The 22,221-nt window shown below is 35.8% G+C and overlaps 1 protein-coding gene across 5 annotated transcripts in view; it reads left to right on the plus strand.

Annotated features, from left to right (window-relative positions):
- The window catches only part of ADAMTSL1 (ADAMTS like 1), a 1,134,116-nt gene that overhangs the window by 729,790 nt on the left and 382,105 nt on the right, over positions 1–22,221 (plus strand). Inside the window, exon 1 of one of the 5 annotated variants that reach the window (XM_074197569.1) lies at positions 537–780. The exons of the other annotated variants lie outside the window; for them this stretch is intronic. Coding sequence (XP_074053670.1) covers positions 712–780 — 69 coding nt within the window. The 5' untranslated portion in view covers positions 537–711. Of the gene's footprint in view, positions 1–536; positions 781–22,221 lie in introns of those variants that run through there. 5 annotated transcript variants of the gene reach the window in all.

The raw sequence follows: 22,221 nt of genomic DNA on the forward strand, positions 1-22,221 counted from the left end.
CAAATCACATACAGTCTGCCTTCTCTACATCCAAAAAGAAAAAAAAAAGTAACTTTATAGAGGAGGAATAAAAGTTGCTCAGAATACGTTTAAAGAGCAAGTTAAGAGTAGGCTTTTGTCTATGATTCCTTCCCTTTATGGCATATGTTATATATTGACAGGGATTAAGTTTCTCTCCTGAATGGAGCAGTACACAGTCACAAAAAGAGCTACTGTACTTTACCAAATGACAGGAATAAACACAAACAATAGGCAAACAAAAATATACCTCCCAGAGAACTATCCAGGTTAGTTTTTAAAGCCCAGAGCTTTGCTTCATCTTTTGGAATTCCTCATCCTTTGCTCTTCTTTTCTTTCTTTGCTGCTTTCTCTCTTCTTTCTTTTTTTTCTTCCTTTCCCCCCTTTTCTCTGTCTCTGTCTCTGTCTCTCTCTTTCTCTCTGTTATACTTTCTCTGTCCCCCTGGCTTTGTTATTCTGCATGTCTGATTAGCAGAAGCCTGATTGGCTGGCTGCCTGCTCCGAGAGAGATTCCATTGAGCTTACCCCCCACCCATCCACCCACCCACCACTCGGTCAGGAAATGTGAGCAGGGCTGATGGAAGCTGATAGGCAGGACTGAAGTGTTAGCACCAGCACTGGATGTGACAGGAGGTAGAGGAGCACTTCGCGGCTTCTTCAGTGTCCGACTCACAGCCCGGCAAGAACCCAAGCATGAAACGCTGCCGTTGGGCAACTCCTGGCGTGACACCGCTCCTCTTCCTGGCTTTCCTACTCCTCCTGGTAAATAGCATTTCATTTCAATACTTCGCTTCTTACCAGTTACTTCGCCTTATGTTACCTCGTGTTGTTGGCATGATGTGATGTTGTTGTTGCTGCTGTAGGGACTGTATGCACGCTAAATTTTCATCTTAAAGGACCAGGTAAATTTCTTGTCTCAGTGATTTAAAAGGAAAAAAAGTTCCTCAGTAACTTTAGCTCCCGGAGTGAAATGAAATCTTGGAGACTTGTTGTAATTGGTTACAGGTACAGAATAATTTCATGAGATTAAGTGGGGAAGCACAGCATAAACTTGGGGGCTCGAGACTGGATAAATGATGGTTTGCATACTCGGAATTTGGAGAGCAGTCACTCTGAACTCAACGGTTCTGACCAGTTTTATTCAGTGTGTCTTGTGAAAGTTTTTTCTCTCCTTTTTTTTTCCAATTGATTATTCCCCTCTCTCTTTGCACATGGATTGAGAAAGCAGGTAAAAAAAAAGGAAACTAGGAAAAGATCTATGCAGTTGATGACCCATGCCAAAATAGCTGCAAATCTTTCAGAGATACGAGATGCTAGTATTTATGAATTAAGGATTCTGTCTTTTGATCTCAGGTATACTTGTGCCGATGAAAAACTCATGGCTTTTTTTTTGGAGGGGGGGGCGAGTTAGAGTAACATTCCATCATCAAACTGATCAGATAGATGCTGCAGAGGAAGCTAGTCACCACTGCACACTGCCTGCATTTTGGACTCAAAGTAAATGTTCTGTTGTGACTCATGCTTGGTTTTACAGGCAGAAAATGAACATTTACTGTCCAAAAAAAAATCTGCACTGAAAATATTAATAGCAATGCACATTTTTTTAAAACCAGAGTGTTCTGGGCAAGCAGCTTTGTAAACCTCATCTGAAGATTTGATTCCAAACTTTGCACAGGCTGATTCCAAGCAAACGTGATTGCAACCCTCCCTGTCACATTTATGGAATGTTAGTACTTCCTCAGAACAGCAACAAGCCAATGGAAGCCCAACCAAAATATAGATGGCCCTGAGGAATTCATAGTACCCGACTATTTCATTCTAATTAAACTTTAGCAACACATGTCTGCCCTGTTCCTTGGAAGAGGCAAAGCAAGCCACTTGAAATAAGTTGGGCATCTCAGAGAGTATTTATTCCTCATCTACAGTTATCACTCGCTGTCAATATTTTATATTTGAAAATTGCATCAATGTGACTCAGTATAATGTATAAAATTGCATCAATGTGACTCAGTATAATGTATAAAAAGTATAGAAAAAATTCTTTAGAAGTATAGCAATGAGTGCAAAGACTGAACTCAGAGCTCCCCTACTAGAAATAGAAAAAAAGGGAGGGGGGGGTGGGATATATTGTTAACTAGTAAGCATTCTATTCATATCATGTTGGCAATACAATTGCCATATATGCTCCTTTCCGTAGCTTGTGATTAGATGATTGGATAGGCAATTAGAAAGGAGCTCCCTTCTGGTACATGTGATGTGTTGCCTTTTACCCTGTCAGTTCTTGGCAGACCTCAGTTTTTGTGATTAAAAAAACATTTTTTCCTGAGACTTTTTCCATTATCTTTTATTGCAAAACAAATGATCAATAATATATTAGCTTATTTAAATGCTCTCTTTTAGAAATGTCCTGTTGCTAAAGTTTGGGGGAAAATGTCTACTTATTGATGAATTGTCTTAATGCACTTTTACTTTATGCTATTTATTACAAACATAGTCTTTAAAGGTATCTAGCATATCATGAGCAATCAGGAACATATGTAAAAAAATCCCATTTGTATGATTGAAAAGCATTGGAGATATACAAAGTTTAAACAAGCGTAAATATGTAATAGAAAAAATTAAGCTTTCATTAAGTGAATAAATTTAAATAAATCATGAAATTGCAAACTATTGCTGGAAGAGAGTTCCAGCTTATGATGGCTAAAGTTTAGAACTTGAAAAAAGTAACATTTTATGATAAATTCAGTTATATAAAAGTAAAACACTAGCACTGAAGTGTATTGACCTGTAAAATCTGCTCCCCTTTTCTTTCTTTTATTATTTTCATACTTTGATAGGGAAGGGAGTAAGAAAGACAGACACAACTTGTTTCAAGTACTTTCTAGCTTTCAGAACTTGGTTATTCTCATTTATCCCTCTAAGTCTTTGGGTTCCTCTCAGAAAAAAAAATGCAAATCATTATACTTGAACCACTTTCCTCACAGAGATGTAAACTTTAAAGACTACAGAAATATGAATTATTATTTATAGACTTTTTTCTATCTTTAACAAAAAGTCATATGGAACCATTGCACAAATTTTGCAATTACTGAATAGCATCTCATTCAGATAGAATTTGAGAATTGAATTATAATTCTAATTATAGGTCTAATATAAAGTGGTTCATTTCCCTAATCACTATTAAGTTTGGATCTAGAATTATAAAATTCAGTAGCAGTTATTCACCATTCAAGCATTCATGGTAAGACAGTATAAGCAAACGTTTCAAAAGCAGAAGCCTGTGGTCTACACACTCTTGTTGAGACATTTTCCTAAGAATTCTGTTTCTTCTGGCTTGCAAAATGTTCTGTGTCTCAAGTGGTATTCCCAACCTCCACTCTGGAATCTCCTTCATTTCAGTGGTAGCTAAATATCTCCAGTAAGGTCTTGGTGATAAACTATTCTGTCAATGAGAAATGTTGTGATCTCAATGTTTTTTTGAGATTTGAAATGAAAATCTTTCCATAGAGGGTCAGTTTTCCTGAGGGAAAAAAATGAGGCCTGCATGCCTTTCATATTTATTTAAGAGTGGGGTCCATATTTTTGTGTGCACAACCCAAACATCTTATCCTCTTTCTACCATGGCCATAAAAAAAAACAGTAGTTCACAAGATTTAATCTATATGCTCAGTTCAAATGAAAATTGAATAGATAAAACCGATCCAAATCTTCCTATCCTCTACCCTCTTTCTTCTTCTCTAGCCACCCACTCCCAAGTCAATTGTTTAACTCTGAAGAGAATGTGGACTAACACCATGACCAGCCATTGACATGTGCCTTCATCCAAATTTGAAGTCAAACCACTTCTTGTCAGAAAGGCATTTAATCAAATCTGCATTTGCCTTTTACCTCTTTTCAGTGGTTTTCAGTTCTTTTGCCTGCTATTGTGAGGGTTGCAGGAGTAACACTAGGAATTATAATAAAGTACATGTGTTTTTCTGTTGAATTTCTTTTTCTTCTCTGCACTAATTTATACATGGAAACTAGTCAAACACAATAGCCCATTCCTTTCAGGCTCTCTGGCACTCTACTACGCTATTATCTAAGTCGATCTTTCTTGGATGGCTATAAGCACCATTAGCCTGTGGAATGAATGTTAAATTCCTTATTTACAGCTGAATGTGGCAAGGTTCACTCTGTGTGAGTGTGTGTGTATTTGCCTGTCTGTAACTGTTCATCAATCCATCTATTTCTATTCATGTGCTTATATTGTCTTTAAACTATACCCAAGGCATATTTCACATGAATCTATGGGATATACTATAGCATCTATTTAAAAAGTCATTTTCTTAATGTGTTTTCTATAGTTTCTTGTCTAGACTTGGTCAGCTAGATTTTTATTTTCTCAGGCTGCCTTTTTAAGTGTCTCGGTCTGTTCAGGGCCAGCTTCTGTCCTCTGTTTACTTCCACGACTGTTTTTGTGCAATATGGAGGGAGGAATTTAAGACTTAGTACTGTGGCTTTCTATCTCTCAAAGAAAGAGTCTCCAGTTCTTATAAAAGAATTCTGTTGCCAAGTGGCATTCTTCCTTAGGAAAGACATTGTGGATCACCCAGAGCTGGCCTACACACACACACACACACACACACACACACACACACGTGTGTGTGTGTGTGTGTGTGTGTGTGTGTGTGCATATAGAGATATAAATATGCATAAAGGGCATCCTCTCAGAAGCAATAGAAGCTGAAAAAGAGTCATTATTGTAGTGACGATGAAAAAAATAGATTTTTAAGTTTTCATCCCTTGCTCTGTCACTGAAGCATTTAGCCACCCATATTCTAATTCACTAATTTTTCTTTACATCTCATTTTTACCATATATAAATGTGGATTCTACATCATTTTCTTTGCAGAAGTGGTATAAGGATGTAAAAGGTTCTCTCCTTCCTCTTTCTGACAACCAAGAGAAAAGAGTTCCCCAAGTCTTTTCTCTCTCTCTCCCCCTTCCCCTTAAGTTCCAATATTCATCCTTTCATACTTTTAAACAGATTTTCTATTCTCTGTCATATGCTTATTATTTATGTCTCATGTATATGGTGTGATATAATTCTCAAACCTAACTCCTGAAGATATCTCAATCATGATTCTTCTCTGGCCTAAACTGTAGAATCTCAATCTCCCTCCTCCCTCCCCTTGCAAATTAATAGATTGACCCAGAAATGATCTTTTCAGTCTTGTATTTCTGCTTTCTTAATGTCATGGGACTACTTTGACCATCACATATAGCAATACATTGGTTAAGTATATTGAGATAATCATGGGAAAATATTAGCTAGATCTTGAAGTTGTATTGTGATTAACTTTTCTTCTCAAGAGAGTTGGCTTCCAACTTGAGATTTCCAGCAGTAAGAGGTGATTCCATGTCATTTTCTCTCTACATCATAAAACCACATGATGCAGTTGGATTTTGGCTTGATTGGCAGTATTGACTCACGGGAGCCTTAGGACTGGCATACCAGAGGTGATGTCAGGCCTCAAGGATCCTAATTGAAATACACCAACACAGCTGTGTGAGAGGAAAGCCTCTTCATTGGGCAAGTTGTTGCTATCAGCCTCCTCTTTTCCACGAACTCAAAAGTAAATGACTCAAGTCTCCCCAGCTCCCTCATTTTAAGATTAGGGTAGATCCTGGACAAAGGATAACTGTTTCCTCTTCCCAGAGATATTGCTGACAGGAGCACCCCAGTTTCCATGGTGTGCCAGCACATACTGGTTTCACATCTCTGGAAAATTCTATAGCTTCTCATATGTCCCTCCTTGTAAAGAGGCTGCCCCAGTTACTTTGATATATGGACAAAAAAGCAGACTATTGGTCCTATGCTCCCTGGTGTATAATTGCTCTGTCAATTTATATTTCTTCAGGTCCTCTGGATGGTTCACCCTTTTCCTTCTTGTTTCCACAGTACACTGCATGTTCTTTGAAGAGAAGAAATTTGATTTTTATTTTTTCCTCAGAAAAAGATTATCTTCATAATAATAGCTCCATTGTAAGATCCCTGAAGATGGGGGCTATCTTGCATTGTATCCCTCTTATATCCCTAGCACCTTAGCACAGGACCCTAGTACATGGTAGAAACTTAATAAATATTGATTGATTGATTTTTTCCTAGCACTTTAAGGAGTATGGAGCATTTTTCTCAAAAATCCTTTGGAGAGACATAGAACAAGGGTTATTTTCCCTACATTACAGATGAGAAAACAAAAACTCAAAGAGATAAGGTAATTTCCCCAAGGTGACCCAGCAACCAGATGTCAAGGCTAGATTTCAAATCTAGAACATCCAACTGCAAGTTGAATGTTCTTATCTTCTATAATAACATCACATTTATCTAATAACTTAATGTTTGCAAAACACTTTCTTCACTACAATCCTGGGCTATAATAATTCAACTGTTTGTATTATTTGCAGACAAGAGCAATACATTTCAAAGAGTTGAAGTAGCTTCCTACTTATCACATAACTAATGAATGTCAGAGTCAGAAATTAACCCTACATATCTGTACTGTTAATCCATAACTGCTTGTCATACTTGTGAATTGATGAATTGAATGAATAAGATAGAGACATCTGCAGTTGACCAACAGTGTTTCACTATTCTATGAAGGTGATTGGGGATATGTGATGGTCAAAGGTAGGAAAATAATAGTAAAATTGGATGGGAAAAGATGCAATGTCATCGAAAATGTCCCAAACATTTTAACCTACATAGAAGGTAGTATGTGTCTTTCCATCCTTCTTTGACTAGTCTGAAAAGAAAAAATGTCTTTTTCATTTATAAAAGTCACATATTTCTTAATATTTAAGAGAAATGTTTTATTTTTTCATTTTTTAAATCAGAAAATCACATACTTCTTAACATAAGTTTAGTCCCTAAGTCTATTTTCCTCTCCATTTGTAATATTTTATTTCAATAAGAAGTCATTTGCCAGGTAGTTTTTAACATACTCATAAATTTTCTGAGCCTCAGTTCACTCATCTTTAAAATTGGGATAAAAATATTTCTGTTACTCTCCTTATATGGCTGTTGTCAGAATTAAATATGCTTATATATGTGAAGTATTCTGCATCTCTATAAATCAGAATGTATTATCATCATAATTATGTTGGTAAAATGTGGGAAGAGAGTAGCATAAGGGACAGAAGGTTAGCCTTAAATTCAGGAGGGTCTTGGTCGAAGTTTTGTCTTGGAAACATAGAAATAATATTACTATAGGTGAGTCATTTAACTTATTACTCTGCTGAAGTAGCTCCCTAAAGTAATACCATATATATATATATATATATATATATATATATATACATATATATATATATATAATATGTATATATATATATACTCATGTGCATCAACCAAGGGATTTTCCATACTGGAAATTTCCTTCACAGATAGACACACAAATTCAAGTACCAAGTTGGAGGAGATGAAAGTTTTAAACCTTTCACTGGATGGCTTTCTAAGTTACAGATGTCACAAAGTACTAACATATGTATTCATATTTCAGTCTTTCAAAGGACCTTACCAATGTGGCTACCCACTTAAGGCTATAGAATGTAAATCATACCCAGTTAATAGTGATGCTACTCTATTGTACATATAGGAAAAGCAATTTAGATTCTGCATCTTTATCTTCATTATTCTTTAGGTGACTTGTGAGGTATTGAGTATTTGTCTACTCTGTACTAAGTACTTTGGGGCATGCTTCAGACGTGCAAATGTGCCTATTACTAGTATTTGGCAGAGCTGATGTCTGTCTGTATTTTTATTTCTGATTACAGGAAAATTTGTGCATGAGTTCACTCTTCAAACATGTAGACCAGCAATCCTGGGAATGAATGGGATGGGGAGACCTAGGAAATGGGAAAGAAGAGTAGACAAAGCCATAAGGAGAAAAATAGAATGTTATAGGGCCAGACTAGAAGTTTGAGCCCTGGCACCAAAGTCTTCAATAAGGTAGAGGTGGAAGACAAAAGATATAAAGACAGAGTCTTGTAAAAAGAAGAAAAGAGAGAGAGATTCTGAACTAAAGAGTTTCAAGAATCTAAAGATGATTTTCAAGAGACAAGGAGGGAAATTACCTCATAGATTTTTTAAAAAATACTAAGGTGAATTCAGAGAGAATAAACCCAAAATGTCCCTCGTTAAGGACTGTCGATCCCAAACAATCTCGTTAGATTTTTTTTTTGTTAGTGCACTGGATGATTTTTCATATGGCTCATTTTGTAAGTTTAATTTGATTACTATTAATATTTTTTCAAGAAAAAAAGGTTTTTTATGATGGAAAGGTGGTGTGACAGGCTCTGGCAACAATATTATTTTCAAATGTTCCACAGGCAGCAAGGCTTGTAATCTATCATTAGCTTGTCTGCACTTGTGACAGATGCTATTTACAAACTTTCTTATCAGTATGTCATTTTAAAAAGTGACTCCTCACATACTGTGCAGCAGTATACATATGTTACATGTAGCTATTATTGAACAAGGACAAAAAGCTCCATTTTCGGCTTCTGATTAGTGACACTTTACATTTATTTAATTCTCAAGTATTTTGTTTTCGTTATTATTATTGTTTTGTTTTGCTTTCATTTACAAAGATTGACTTGAGTAATAGGATGTTGTTTGTAAAATTAGCTCTCAACCCTACTGAGCACAGGAGTGCCCATAGTGTCTTTGAACTTTAGAACAATTTCTATATTGTTCTGTAACACTGATTTTATCAGTGTAAAGAAATTTTCAGTGTGGAAACTCCCTCCACTGATTCAGATAGAAAAATTTTCTTCAAGGATGCTGGTGCAAATATTTATCTCAATTGCAATCTTTGCAACCAAAGAAAGTAGCCAGGTGGGGGGGGGGGGAGTAGCTCTGAGGGTGTGTTTTGGGGGATGTGGGTATTTGTGATTGTGTGAGTGTGTGTGTGTGTGTGTGTGTGTGTGTGTGTGTGTGTGTGTGTGACAGACAGAGAGACAGAGAGACAGACACAGAGACAGAAAGAGAGAGAAGAGGGAGGATAGAATGTCATGTTACTGAATGCCTTTGTATACACATAAGGAAAAGTTCTATTTAAAAAACAGCTCTTTTCCCCTTTCGTTAGGGCTGCACATTTATTGGCCTAGTACTTCAGTCCATGGACAGCTTCAGGGTTAAGCTCAATTTTTCAGGGAGCAGTTTTCCTGTGGTCAGATTTCTGCTATCTCAGGAACCGTCATTACATGTTGCCAATAGTTGGGGGTTTTCCATCCACTCTACCATAACTGGGGCTTCATGCTGTCTGACTCCAATCAAAGCAGGTTCCACTACACTTAAAAAATAGCAAACCTTTTTATGACATTACGTTTCCTTAAGCACAGTGATTAGGGCAGCCCATGCCTCCTGATCTAATTGGACCTTTTCTAAAGTTCTTATTAAAATAATCAAAATAGCTACAGTGAAACCAGAAAGAAGTAATGCCCTGGAGTGGGAAGAGATGGGAGAAAGAGAGCAAGCACAAGCACGTGTATGAGCACACACCGTTTATAATATAGGAGATTTATTCTACTTCTGAGGCAAGAAATTGCAGAACTCTAATAGTTTCACCACCTGTGAATTATTTGGGTGTACCTCATAAGCAGGTTCTTTCTTCTCTACATGTAGAGAAATAAGTGGTATGTTCACCGGTTCTACACTACATTAATTTTCACAGACTTTCCATTTTCATCTTCATCTTCATTGCTTTTTCAGAAATTTTTCCAGAACTTAAGCCATTCCCTGTCCCAGACTGTGTTTGAGGACCTTCCTTTGCTTTCTTTGTGGGACTCTTTAAGTAAAATCAGTCTGTCGCCAAAACGTGTTGGGACGATGTGTGTGATAATGTAAGATATCCTGACAAAATTTCCAAGAACACTAAAGAAATGAGACAGGAAATTATGTGCAACATATAATAAATTCAAACTGTCCAATAAAATAAATGTAACTTGCTTTGTTCCCACACCGAGGTACTCCAGGGTGTCAGATTTCCCTTCCCCACTTTGTAGGCTATAATCTTAGTCCCCATTTGAAGATTGCCAGAGTATGGTTCAAGCCTTGTACTTTGTCAGTAGAACCAGGACTGAAAGGGGTAAAGGAAACAGTAAGTAGGTCTTACTGATCTGGTGCTGAAATGAAACTGAAAAGATTTTTTTAACAGATTCTATTTTATTTTTTCATTGTGATTATTACAGCTACCTTTCATTAAAGTCTCACATAGTTATTTGATTTGCCAATCAACTCTGAATTTCTTTTTCTTGGAGGGACCAAATTTACAAATATTCTCTGGAATTGTCATTTTTTTAATTACTTTCACTGAAAACTGGAACTCCCCTAGTATCAAGGGTTCACAGACGATGAAAGCCAGAATGGGTCTTAGAAACAATCAAGGACAGCACCCTTATGTTACAAATAAGCATGATATCCAAAGTGAAGAAAAGGTCTTGCTAAAATAGTAACACAGTTATTGATAGAGTTGGGATTAGAATCTCATTATCTTGCCTCTTTTTCTTTTACTGTCTGGTCACTCAGTTCCACAGCCCAGATATCTACTACTTCTTCTGAAGAAGGCAGAGGAACTACTCCATATATCTCTTGAAGGTAAAATTTCGATTTAATAGGGAGGCAGCATGAAAGTGTGGAAAGATCCCTGAATTGGTTATCAGAAAAGATGAGGTCCTAGTCTGACTCTGCAGTAGACTATATATCTGTGACATCATTTAAAAAATCTCTACTTCAGAGGCAGCTAGGTGGCACAGCGGATAAAGCACCAGCCCTGGAGTCAGGAGTCCCTGGGTTCAAATCCGGTCTCAGACACTTAATAATGACCTAGCTGTATGGCCTTGGGCAAGCCACTTAACCCCATTTGCCTTGCAAAAGCCTAAAAAAAAATCTCTACTTCAGTTGTAAAGAGAAGGAATTGAATTATATGATCTCTAAGATATAGAGACATTGTGATGGTTGCACAGAAAATGAAGTCACAGGATTATGGATTTAAGTGATAATGTGGAGTTGATTCCATCCAATCCTTTCATTTTACAGATGTAAAGAGAAGTGAATTCTTTCCCTAGGGAAATTACCTTCACATAGGGAAGGTAAAGGTTAAAACTAGGACTTGAACCCAGATCTGATTCTAAATTTACTACTTTTCCCAATGTCCAAAAAATGGATACAATCATTATATAATCACTTATTACTACAACGTTTTCACATGTGATCACTAAAGGAATTAGGGTGTGGGGGAAATGGGGTAAAAATTGATAGTTTAGATTGGTTTTAAGTTACTGTCAGAACACTATTTCCTTTATATTGTATATTTAAGTACTTGTCAAAGAAAAGTGGATTTTGCCTGAAGAAATAGACACATTAAGTCGGGACTCATGATGATTAAATTAAAAATGTGTTATTGAAAACTCTTAAGATTGATATTTAAGGTTACTCTTTGGCATTATATCCATTCTCTTTGGCTAAGATATTCTTTTTTTTTATTACAGCACAGGAACCTGAACTTAGCAAATAGGAGTACTTTTTCTTCATATTTATTTTATGCATATACACCTGCCTTTTAAATGTCAGGATTCTGCTTGGCAAAATATAAGGAGATTTCTAAACAAGTTTCTCATTAAAAGAAAGAAAATGTCAACCACCCAGGCACTGAGAAGTTAACTGATTTTCCCCAGAGAAGTTAGATCCATCTTTGAAAACTTGATGGAGCTTCCTAGTAAAATAATGACCTCAACTTTCTACCCAGAGAAGTTTTCTCTTGTCTTCCTATCCTCTTAAAATGTCTTAAAATCTAACTTATGGGGCGGCTAGGTGGAGTAGTGGATAGAGCACTGTCCTTGGAATCAGGAGTACCTGGGTTCAAATCCAACCTCAGACTCTTAATAATTACCTAGCCATGTGGCCTTGGGCAAACCACTTAACCCCATTGCCTTGAAAAATCTAAAAAAAAAATCTAATTTATTTTAAAATACAGTGAAGGAATCCATTTTTCCCTTCTAAAGTTCTGTTCCAGGGACATTTAAATAGATAATCCTAAGGCATTAAACCAGTGCAATTTAACTGTCTATGAACTCCATGCCCTTTATCTTCAGGAGAAACTCTTTCATTGGTTTGTATATTATAGGGCTATGGCAGGTGAGTGTTATTGTTTACACTGTTGTCATAGAAATGCCCAGATCACTTGGCTTGGTTCTAGGTTTGCCATGCCATCTATCTTTCAGTTATTTGAGAGAAATTCATATATTCAAAAATAGAACAGATTCCAGGGAATATCTGGTCTTACACCTGAGCTTTACAGGTGAAGAAACTGAGGCCTAAAAAGATTAAGAAACTTGCCCAGTTTCACACAAAGGGAAAGTAAGAGAACTTGAATTTGAATTCAGAATCTCTGAGTCAGGGCAACCCCTACCCATTTCACACATCCTTTTCTTAGTTTTAGACTATAGGTCACAAAGGAAGTAAGTCAAGGCAACATGGATGGGTCAGCAAAAATCTGTTATTATGCTGTGTTTCCCTTAGGATTTTGAAATTATTCTCCTTCATGTACTCTGAACTCCAGAGAAATTAGAGTGCTTGAGGCAACATGTAGTAATCATTATTGCATCTACATTGAAGTCAAAAGTCTGGCTTTGTTCCTTCCTATTGGTGTGACCTGGGAAAAATACTTTTGGAGATTTCAGTTTGACACCTGAAAACTGAGGACACTGAATTTGATGATCTCAAAGGTCTCTTACTGTTCAAAGTCCTGTGATCAGATGATTTTTCTTCTTTCCCCCCTCCCCTAATAGTCCCCTGTTTTCTCTAGTTAGTGTTCAGACCATTCTCCATCTTTTTAGTTAAACTTCTATAATTCCTTTAAAGTTCACTCTAAATACTCCCCTTTGAGTATTTAAAGCCTCTCTGATCCAGCAATGGGTACCAACCTTCCCCTTCAGAACTTTGATAATTTCTTAGTTGGATACACACAGGGTCTTCTTATTCCTTTTTTGTGTCTTGGACCCTTTTAGCAGGCATAAGTCAGAATTGAGATCAAAACTCTCCTATCCATTAACCAGGTTGTTTCCAACCCTGGCAAAGTTAAGGAGATCATCCCAGACTGGGTGTATAAAGTATAAAACAACACAATATAGACCTAGAGTTGGATAGGATCTTAGAGGCCAGAGGCCAGAGGCCAGCATCCTCTTTTTTTTTACAGATAAGGAAAATGAAGCACAAAGAGGTAGTGATCTGCTAAAGGTATAAAGAAGAATTTGAACTCAGTTCTTCCTTTCTCTAGTTCCAATACTCTATATACCATAAAGTACCCTAAACAGCACAATTATTATCACTGCTTGTAGATGGGGAAACATTCAGAAAAATGAAATAAGTGACTTACCCAGAATTACCTGGCTTGATAAGTATTTGAGCTAGAATTCAAACCTACATCTTTGGACTCAGAATCCATAGCATCTTTAATCCCAGTATGCTGTGTTCAAAAAATGTATAAAACAACCATTTATGTATCACATCAGTTTTCTTCTTTCAAGAAACATTTTGCATTCAATATTCAGTCTATATAAATTCACTTCTCTCATATAATCAAAATTAATCATATAAACAAAATTAGTCCAGCATGAGAACAACTGGTACAAAGGCAGAAAGTCAGGAACCATTGTAGATCTATATGGCAAAAAGTTGATTCTCTGAGAATTTAATTAGATGATGGAGAGAGTCAAACATGCCTAGGAGAATAGCATTTTAATGAAAAAAAACGTGTTCAAGTGGTAAGTAGAGAAATAGATTGAGATAGAGGGCATCATAGCAGAGAGGATAGAACTGTTTTCCTGAGTTCAAATCCAACCTCAGATCCTAGTTTTGTGACCATGTGCAAATTGTTTCAGTTTTCTACTCTTAACAGGAACTAGAAACGAAAATGAAAAACACTCCAATATCTGTACCAAAAAAAAAATCCAAAGAGGTAAACATGACTAAAAAATGATTAAAGGACAGCCAGAAAGAGCATGAAACAATTGATTTGACCAGAACTGAAGGTGGGAGCAAAGATTGTAAAGGGTACTAGAGGAAAAATTGTTGGTGAGGAAAAGGAGAAAAAATAAGAGAGTCAAAAAATAAAATGAAGCATTAACTTGAATTTTTCCTAAAATAAAGATTCTAAAAATTTTGCTTAGTGTGTTCTCTTGGTTCTTCTCAGTTCAGTTTGCATCAGTTGATTTAAGTATTTCCAGATTGTTCTGAAAGCACCCTACTTGTCATTTCTTATAGCATAATAATATTCCATCACTATTATGTACCATAATTTGTTAATAGTTCTCCAAATGATGGGGAATTTCCTCAATTTCCAATTCTTCACTACCACAAAAAGAGCCACTATACATACTTTTTGTTCATTTATGTCCATTTCCCTTTTCTTTGCTCTCTTTGGGATAGACTGAGTGTTGCTGGGTCAAAAGATATACACAGTTTTATAACCCTTTGGCCATAGTTCCAAATTTTTCTCCAGAATTGCTTGAGGGACACAACTCCACTAATAGTTCATTAATATGCTTATTTTTCCATATCTCCTAAAGCATTTATCATTTTTCTTTTCTCTCATGTTATCCAGTCAGACAAGTGTGAGGTAATAACTCAAAGTTGTTTTAATTTATTTTTCTCTAATCAAACCCTGAGAGTTTACAATAATGTGCTAAGGAAGGTAGGAGTTCCCGCATTTGAATGAATTGACTATAAATAACTCCTATCTCCCAGAATTATTGTGAAGATCAAGTGAGATAATATTTACAAATTGTTTAACACATTACTTACTTAATGGTACTTAGCTGGTGCTTAATAAATACTTCTTCACTTCTTCTAAATGAACTCACAGGTCCAGTCTACTCTTTTTCTTTATATTCCTTATCTAATTTAAGTTCAAAATCCCAAAAGCTTGACATAGACATAAATAAAAAAGTAGAACTTATATATGACCCAAAACTGCACTTTCAACTTAGAAATAATCAGTAGTAAAAGAAAAAGAGTTTATTAGGGTTAAGCATAAACTCACTATTTATGGTTACTAGTTGGTTAGCTGGACCTGAGGGAATCTTTGAAAGAACTTTAGAATTTGCTACCAGAAAAACACTTAGCATTTGTTGAGTCCATTCTCCCCATTTTTCAGTTGAGAAAATTGAGAGTCCTCAAGAACAAGGGATTTGCCTAGGCTATTAGTAGTAAGTAACACAGGTTGAATTTGAACCCACATTCTGACTCCACTACCTATACTGTGTCCATTCAATCACAAAGATTTTCAAGGTCTCTTCTAAAGTAAAAGATTACTAACAGGATAAGTCACTATCATACTCTGGTATGACTGAAATTGGATTCTATTTGATATCCAACATTCTTACTACCAAAGAAAGCTGCCTCACCCTCTTGTAAGAATGGAGAAATTGGGAAAAGATTGCTTCAGCATGAGAATGGAATGACTCTCACACTAGAAATCTAAGGGTCTGGTGTCTAGGCCTGACACCGTATTAACAAGTGTTACAATCTTGAAGTTACTGATCTCCAATGAGCTTCTTTCTACACATCCATAAAGAGAGGAGAAGAGTAGCCTAGATAATCTCTTCTAGCTCTAACTTTGTATGATCCTATGAAGAATGTTTCCATCATTGGATAAAGAAATGGAGAAATGTTCAAAGGAACGCTGACAATATTTAAGAGACCATGGTGGGAATCCAACAAAGGCAAAAATGTTTGAGGAGAAAAGTGATGCTTATGGTAGTCTGCATATTACTGGAACTAAATTTGTCCTTAGTGATGTAATGAAAGGAATAGTAGGGTCTCAAAAGAATACAAGGAAATTGATAGTAACCACAAGGCACAACACTGATTTGAGAGAGAGACTTGGGAGGCAGAGAATGTAGTAAAAAATGGTGGAAAGGGTAAGATGACCCCAAAATATGTTGGAGTACCCTCGCTCTCTCTGTTTATTATAAAACTAGCTGGAAAGTTTCCAACTGTGCTACTCAAATATATTGCTATCATCTGTGATCAAGGCCTATTTGAGTATTTTTCATAGACTGATTTTAGTTATGAGACCCATACAATTGAGTCATGGTTAATGCAGCTATAGGTATATATTTCTGCTGTCTACTATAATAAATAGTAAATATAATATGTTGTTGAAAGAAAACCAATATATCAACTGAAAAAATGATGTCGTAGACTAAACTCAAATACTGAATGTTTATTTTTTTAATCTAGTTAGAAGTTATTTTTTTTTAATTTACAAAAAAGGCTGTTTTAATAAATATTAGGTATGACATTTCTTGTATATCTTTCTATAAAATTTCACAAGTCACAAAAAATTTGTTGTTTATTTTTTTAATCAAGTTAGAAGTTCTTTTTTTTAATTTACATAAAAGGCTGTTTTAATAAATTTTAGGCATGACATTTCTTGTATATCTTTCTATAAAATTTCACAAGTCACAAAAAAAATTTGTTGGTGGTTTTTGATGTGATTATCTTTAACTTATCCTTGTTTTGCTTGTATATAATTATTTGAATGTTGTTTCCCCCCAGAGACTGCCTTTTTGCCTTTCTTTGTATCACCAGCAATTAGTTCAATGCCTGGAAGGTTCTGAATAGTACATCCGAGTCCGTTACTAAATGTCTGCTATCATTTCCTACAATATTTACATTTAAAAATTATAGGAATGAAACTCAGAGAGCAGAACTATAACAATCAGTTTTTCGATGAGTAAATTATTGGGGTGTTGGGAAGATGGCAGAGATGGAGCACAGGACCTTCCTGGTACCCACGAAGTCAAATCTTGCATAAGTCTTAAAATGGATGCAAATTCTTCCTAGCAACCAAGAAAATATGGTTGTCCTAAGGATTTGAGGAATGAGGGCAGTGGAAGGGGGGGTGTCCCTTTTTATTATGTAGCTTTTGCCACTGGCAAACAGGAAGTTATTTATCTTCATGGATGCCTTTAAGACTTTAGGATATGGTACTTGAGTTCAAAGCTGAGGGCTGTATAATACATTCAACACCTATATTCAGGGCTTACGTACTGCTTATAGGTTCTGCTTTCTTTTTCCAAAACTCATTATTTAGGAAATTCACCTGTCCCTTAAAATTCCTGGGTTTAGGGCACAATATGCATGTAGAACAATAGAGGTAAATTAAATTCAGCTTTGAGTCATCAAGTAGCTTGGACTTTTCAGAGAGTTAAAGGAATTTTATGAAAAATATCTCAAGGGGGTGTTTTGAGTTTTTCAGGATTTTTTTCCTCCCTGCTTTCTTCTTTGTATATAGAATGTGTTCCAAGCTTTCCCTCATAATATTAGTATTACTTATAGGTTTAATGACTTTTGCCTGTTGACAGTGAGTGAAATATTTTCCACATTAACTTAGGAGTTTATTTTAGCCATATCTTGATGTCCAGGTATGGTAACGAAATTGAGGAGTGAAAGATTTACAGATCACTAGAAGGTAATAAAAGAAACAGCACTGCAACATTCTAATGGGAATTAGAGCAGGAAGTTACTTGAGTTACTGGATGGTAGCAACCTGAGTATTTCCGTAGCCTTCAGGCTGCTTTTTTTTTCTTCTTTCTGTCATTACTTTTTGAAGGAATGTTATAACTAGAGTAATTGAAAGTTGATTCATACAGGTATATAAATGACTTGAGTTTGGCTAAGGAAAAAAAAGAAGGTCCCAGGATGACAATAGCTTCAAGGAATATAAAGAGAGGCATTATATTATGGTGAGGACTTGTCATAGCATCATGAAGTCCGGGATTCAAGTCCTGACTCTGAGACCCTCTTGTGTGATCTTGCATAGTCTCTCAGATTACAAATTGAGGTTGGGAGTTGTACTGGTAAAGGGAATTTCTAAACTTCAGTCCCTTTCACTTATTAAAACCACAGTTCTGTATATGCTGTCTTCCTCCCCTCCAAAAAAAATGAAACTACAATTATTATAAATGTCAACTAATTGGTTTTCATCATCATAGATTACAAAATGATCCATTGTTGTTTTTCAGTCATTTCAGTTTGTCTGACTGTCCGTGACACCATTGGGGGGTTTTATGGCAACGATAATAGAGTGGATTACCATTTCATTCTCTAGCTTATTTTATAGATGAGGAACTAAGGCAGAGTTAAGTGTCATGTCCAGCTAGTAAATGTTTGAGACTGGATTTGAATTCAGGTACTCCTGACTACAGGACTGGTGCTCTGTCCTCTACTTCTACCTTCCCATAAATGATTCATGCAGTGTCAAAATAACAAAGAATTGGATTAAATACACAGAAGAAAGATTTGACTGATAGGTTTCTTATAAATTTAAGTATAAATAATAGGAGATTATTGCTGTTTCTCCCAACAATCTCAATTCCAACTTTTGATTCAGTCATCCTGGCTTTTTCCATGATGTCTTTCACATATAAGCTAAATTAATGTGGTGACACTAAATAGCCTTGTCATCCTTCTTTTCCAGTTTTAAACCAATCAGTTCACGTTCAGTTATAATTGTTGCTTCTTGGCCTGCATACAGGTTCCTCAGGAAACAGGTAAGATGATCTGGTAATCATAATGATCTCTTTGAGGACTTGGCATATTTTGTTGTGATTCACACAGGTTAAAGGCTTTAGTGTAGTCTGAAATAAAGTAGATAGTTTTTTTTTTCCTGGAATTCCGTTGTTTTCTCCTTAGTGTAGTGAATGTTGGCAATTGGGTTTCTGGTTACTCTGCTATTCTAGAAAAGCTCAGTGTGCTTTAAAGCCTATCTTGCAAAATCTTAAGCATATCCTTGCTGGTATATGAAATGATGGCTATTGTTTGGCATTTTAAATATTCTCTGGCAATGTCCTTCTGTAGGACTGGGGCATAAATTGATCTTTTCACATTGTTATGCCTTCTGTATTTGCTGACATACTGACTACAGTACTTGAACAGCATCACCTTTTAGGCTTTTAAATTGTTTGGCTGAAGTTTTATCATCTCCAAGAACCTTCTTGTTAGCAATGCTTCCCAAGACCCACTGCAGGATATCTAGTTCCAGATCAGTAACATGTCATCCTGTTATTCTTCGAAATTCTGCATTCAGCTAGCTATATCTTTCCCTCATTATCTTGAACTCTATAAATCTCTGTCCTGCTTAATTTATTACTCCACAGCCAAAAGAATTATTATCCCAATTATTTTTTGATTTCCTCAACATACCAGCCCCCTTTTAATGTGACTTTTTTTAAATTTTATTTCTATAAAATGGTCTAGGTCTTCATAGAAATGATTGATTTGACCTCTTTGGCATCAGTGATTTTGAATCACTGAGTATTACTGTGATGTACAACACCTTGAATTCAAGCAGAGATCATTTAATCATTTTTGAGATTGTACCCTATCTAGTACTGCTTTTCTTATCCTTTTATTGACTATGAGGGCTAGTCCATTATTTGTAATGTTTTCTTGCTCATACTAGTCTCTGTAGTGATTATCTGAATTTAATGTATCCGTTTTCATACATTTAAGATCAGTGACACCCAAGATATTTATGTCTAATCATTCCTTCACCTTTCTGATCACATCCAGTTTATTTTGACAATATATCTTACATTCCAGTTTGCTATTCAATTCTGATCTTTGCAGCATTATACTTTCCTTTCATCACCAGATACGTCCACAGTTGAGCTTCCTTTCAAAAGCTTTGGCCAAGCTGCTTCATTAGGACTAGAGAACAACTTGTGGTTGTCTTCTGCTCCTCCTCAGTAATGTATTGGACACTTTCCAATCTAATCTTCTAATGTCATCTCTTATATCATTTTCTCACCATCCTCTCAGTACTATTTCTTGGCAGGTAGCCATTTTCTTCTCCAGTGGATCACCTTTTGTTAGAACTCTCCATTATGATCTTTCAACTATAGTTTCAGTCACATCAAGTGTGTCTCCTCTTACTGGAGATTTCAAAGTAGAAACTGGGTGGTCATTTGTCATAGAAGAGCTTCTTGTTTAGATTTGACTTGAACTAAAGGGCCTAAGACTTTCACTCCAACTTTACTGTGATTCCATTAAAACTGTAATTCTGGGTGATACTGAAGGATATAACAACAGGGTAAAATGTTTATGGAGAAGATATGATGTCTTTATTATAGAAAATAATTAATTTCTTCTAAAGCAATTCAGAAGCTACAAGTTCAGCAATGTTAGGGAAACCCAGTCATTATCTACAGTAAGCAAAGGGATAGGCTCTGTGCTGGAGAAAGCTCAAAATCTGAGAAGGGGCACTACACACAATAAACTCTGGGTTATAGCAAATCTAAGCAACCTACAAATTTCAAATCATCAGATTTTTTTCTTCTTTGCAAATTTTGTAATACTTTTATGAGAAAGAGAAAAAGTGATCAATAAATATTTTTCTTTTCAAAATATTTTATATTTATTTTTCATATTTCTTAAAAAGTTTTAGCTCCAAATTCTCTCACTTTCTGACTCCCTCCCTTACCCAATGAGTAGACATGCAATATGATATCCATTATACATGTCAAATCATACAAAAGAGATTTAACAGTAACCATTTTCAAAAAAGCAAAGAAAAATAAAGAAAGTGAGAATATTATACTTCACTTTACACTCAGAGTTGATCAATTCTCTCTCTGAAGGTTAACATTTTTTCATCCTTGAGTTCTTTGGAATTGGTTTGGATCATTGTATTGATCAGAATAGCCAAGTCTTTCATAGTTGAACATCATTACAGCATTGCTGCACTGTGCACAATGATCTCTATGTTCTTGTCACTTCATGCTGCATTGGATCATATATAGATGTTCCCATGTTTTTCTGAAACCAACCCCTTTGTCATTTCCCACAGCACAACAATATGCCAGCAAAATCATATACCACAACTTGTTCAGCCATTCCCTACTGATGCCCATTCCCTCAATTTTCAATTCTTTGATACTACAAAAAGAACTGTTATAAATATTTCTGTACATATAATTTTTTCTTTTTCTTTATCTCTTTAGAATCCTGACCTAGTAGTGGTATTTTTGGCAATTGGGTGGCACAGGGAAGAGAGTACGAGGATTAGAGTCAGTCTCCCTAATTTTAAATCTGACCTCAGATACTGACTGTGTGATCCTAGTCACTTAACCTTTCTTGCCTCAGTTTTCTCAGCTGTAAAATTAGTTGGAATAGGAAATGCAAATCACTGTAATATCTTTACCCACAAAACTCTAAGTGGAGTCACAAAGAGTGGAAGAATTAGACACAATTGAAACTACCAAACAACAAAGCAGTATTGCTGGTTCAAAGGGTAAGGACAGTTTTATAGTCCTTTTGATCTAGTTCAAATCTTTCTCCAGAATGGTTGAACCAGTTTATTACTCTACCACTAGCTTAGTAATATACCTGTCTTTTCCAGGAAAATCCCAAATGTAGACACAAAGAATCAGACATGACTCATCAACAACATGCCTTGAAATATGCCTCTTGTAAACAATATATCATTGGATTTTGGTTTCTAATTGATTCTTTTATCTGCTTCTTTTTTTATGTGTGAACTCATCTCATTCACATTCATACTTATGATTACTTACTGGGTTTTCCTTCCATCCCATTTATTTCTGTTCGTTTCTATCTCTCTCTTTTTATTATGTTTAATTCCATGGAAGAAGTTGAAGACTCTTTAAGATTCATTCAGAAGATAACATTTCAGCTTGAAGGAAGTCACTAAAGGAGTAATTCAATCAGGTGACCATGTGAGGATGTTGTATTTGGGACATAGAGGCTAATCTTAGAGTCATATATAGAGTAGAAAAAGACATGATGGCATCCATGAATAACTAGTCTGGCAAGCATTTAGAATAAGTGAAAGTTGAGGAAAAGAAGGCAAGACAAGAAAGTTGTAACCAGACTGTTAGAAGGCTTTAAATATCAATCAGGGTGTTTCTATTTTATCTTCTACATTACTGGAAAGCTAAAAAGACTTCTGAGAATAGATGTGATCAGGTTTGTAGAGTAGAAAGATTATTTGTCAGCTCTATGAAGAATGCTTTAAAGAAAACAGAGAATGGGAGCAAGTGAACCAGTTAAAGGGCTACTGTAATAGTCCAAATGAGCACTGATGTGAACCTCCACCTAGGATGGTAATAGTGTAAACCAAAAAGCAAAAG

The sequence above is a fragment of the Macrotis lagotis genome, chromosome 8, assembly GCF_037893015.1.
Source record: "Macrotis lagotis isolate mMagLag1 chromosome 8, bilby.v1.9.chrom.fasta, whole genome shotgun sequence".
NCBI lineage: Eukaryota > Metazoa > Chordata > Mammalia > Peramelemorphia > Peramelidae > Macrotis > Macrotis lagotis.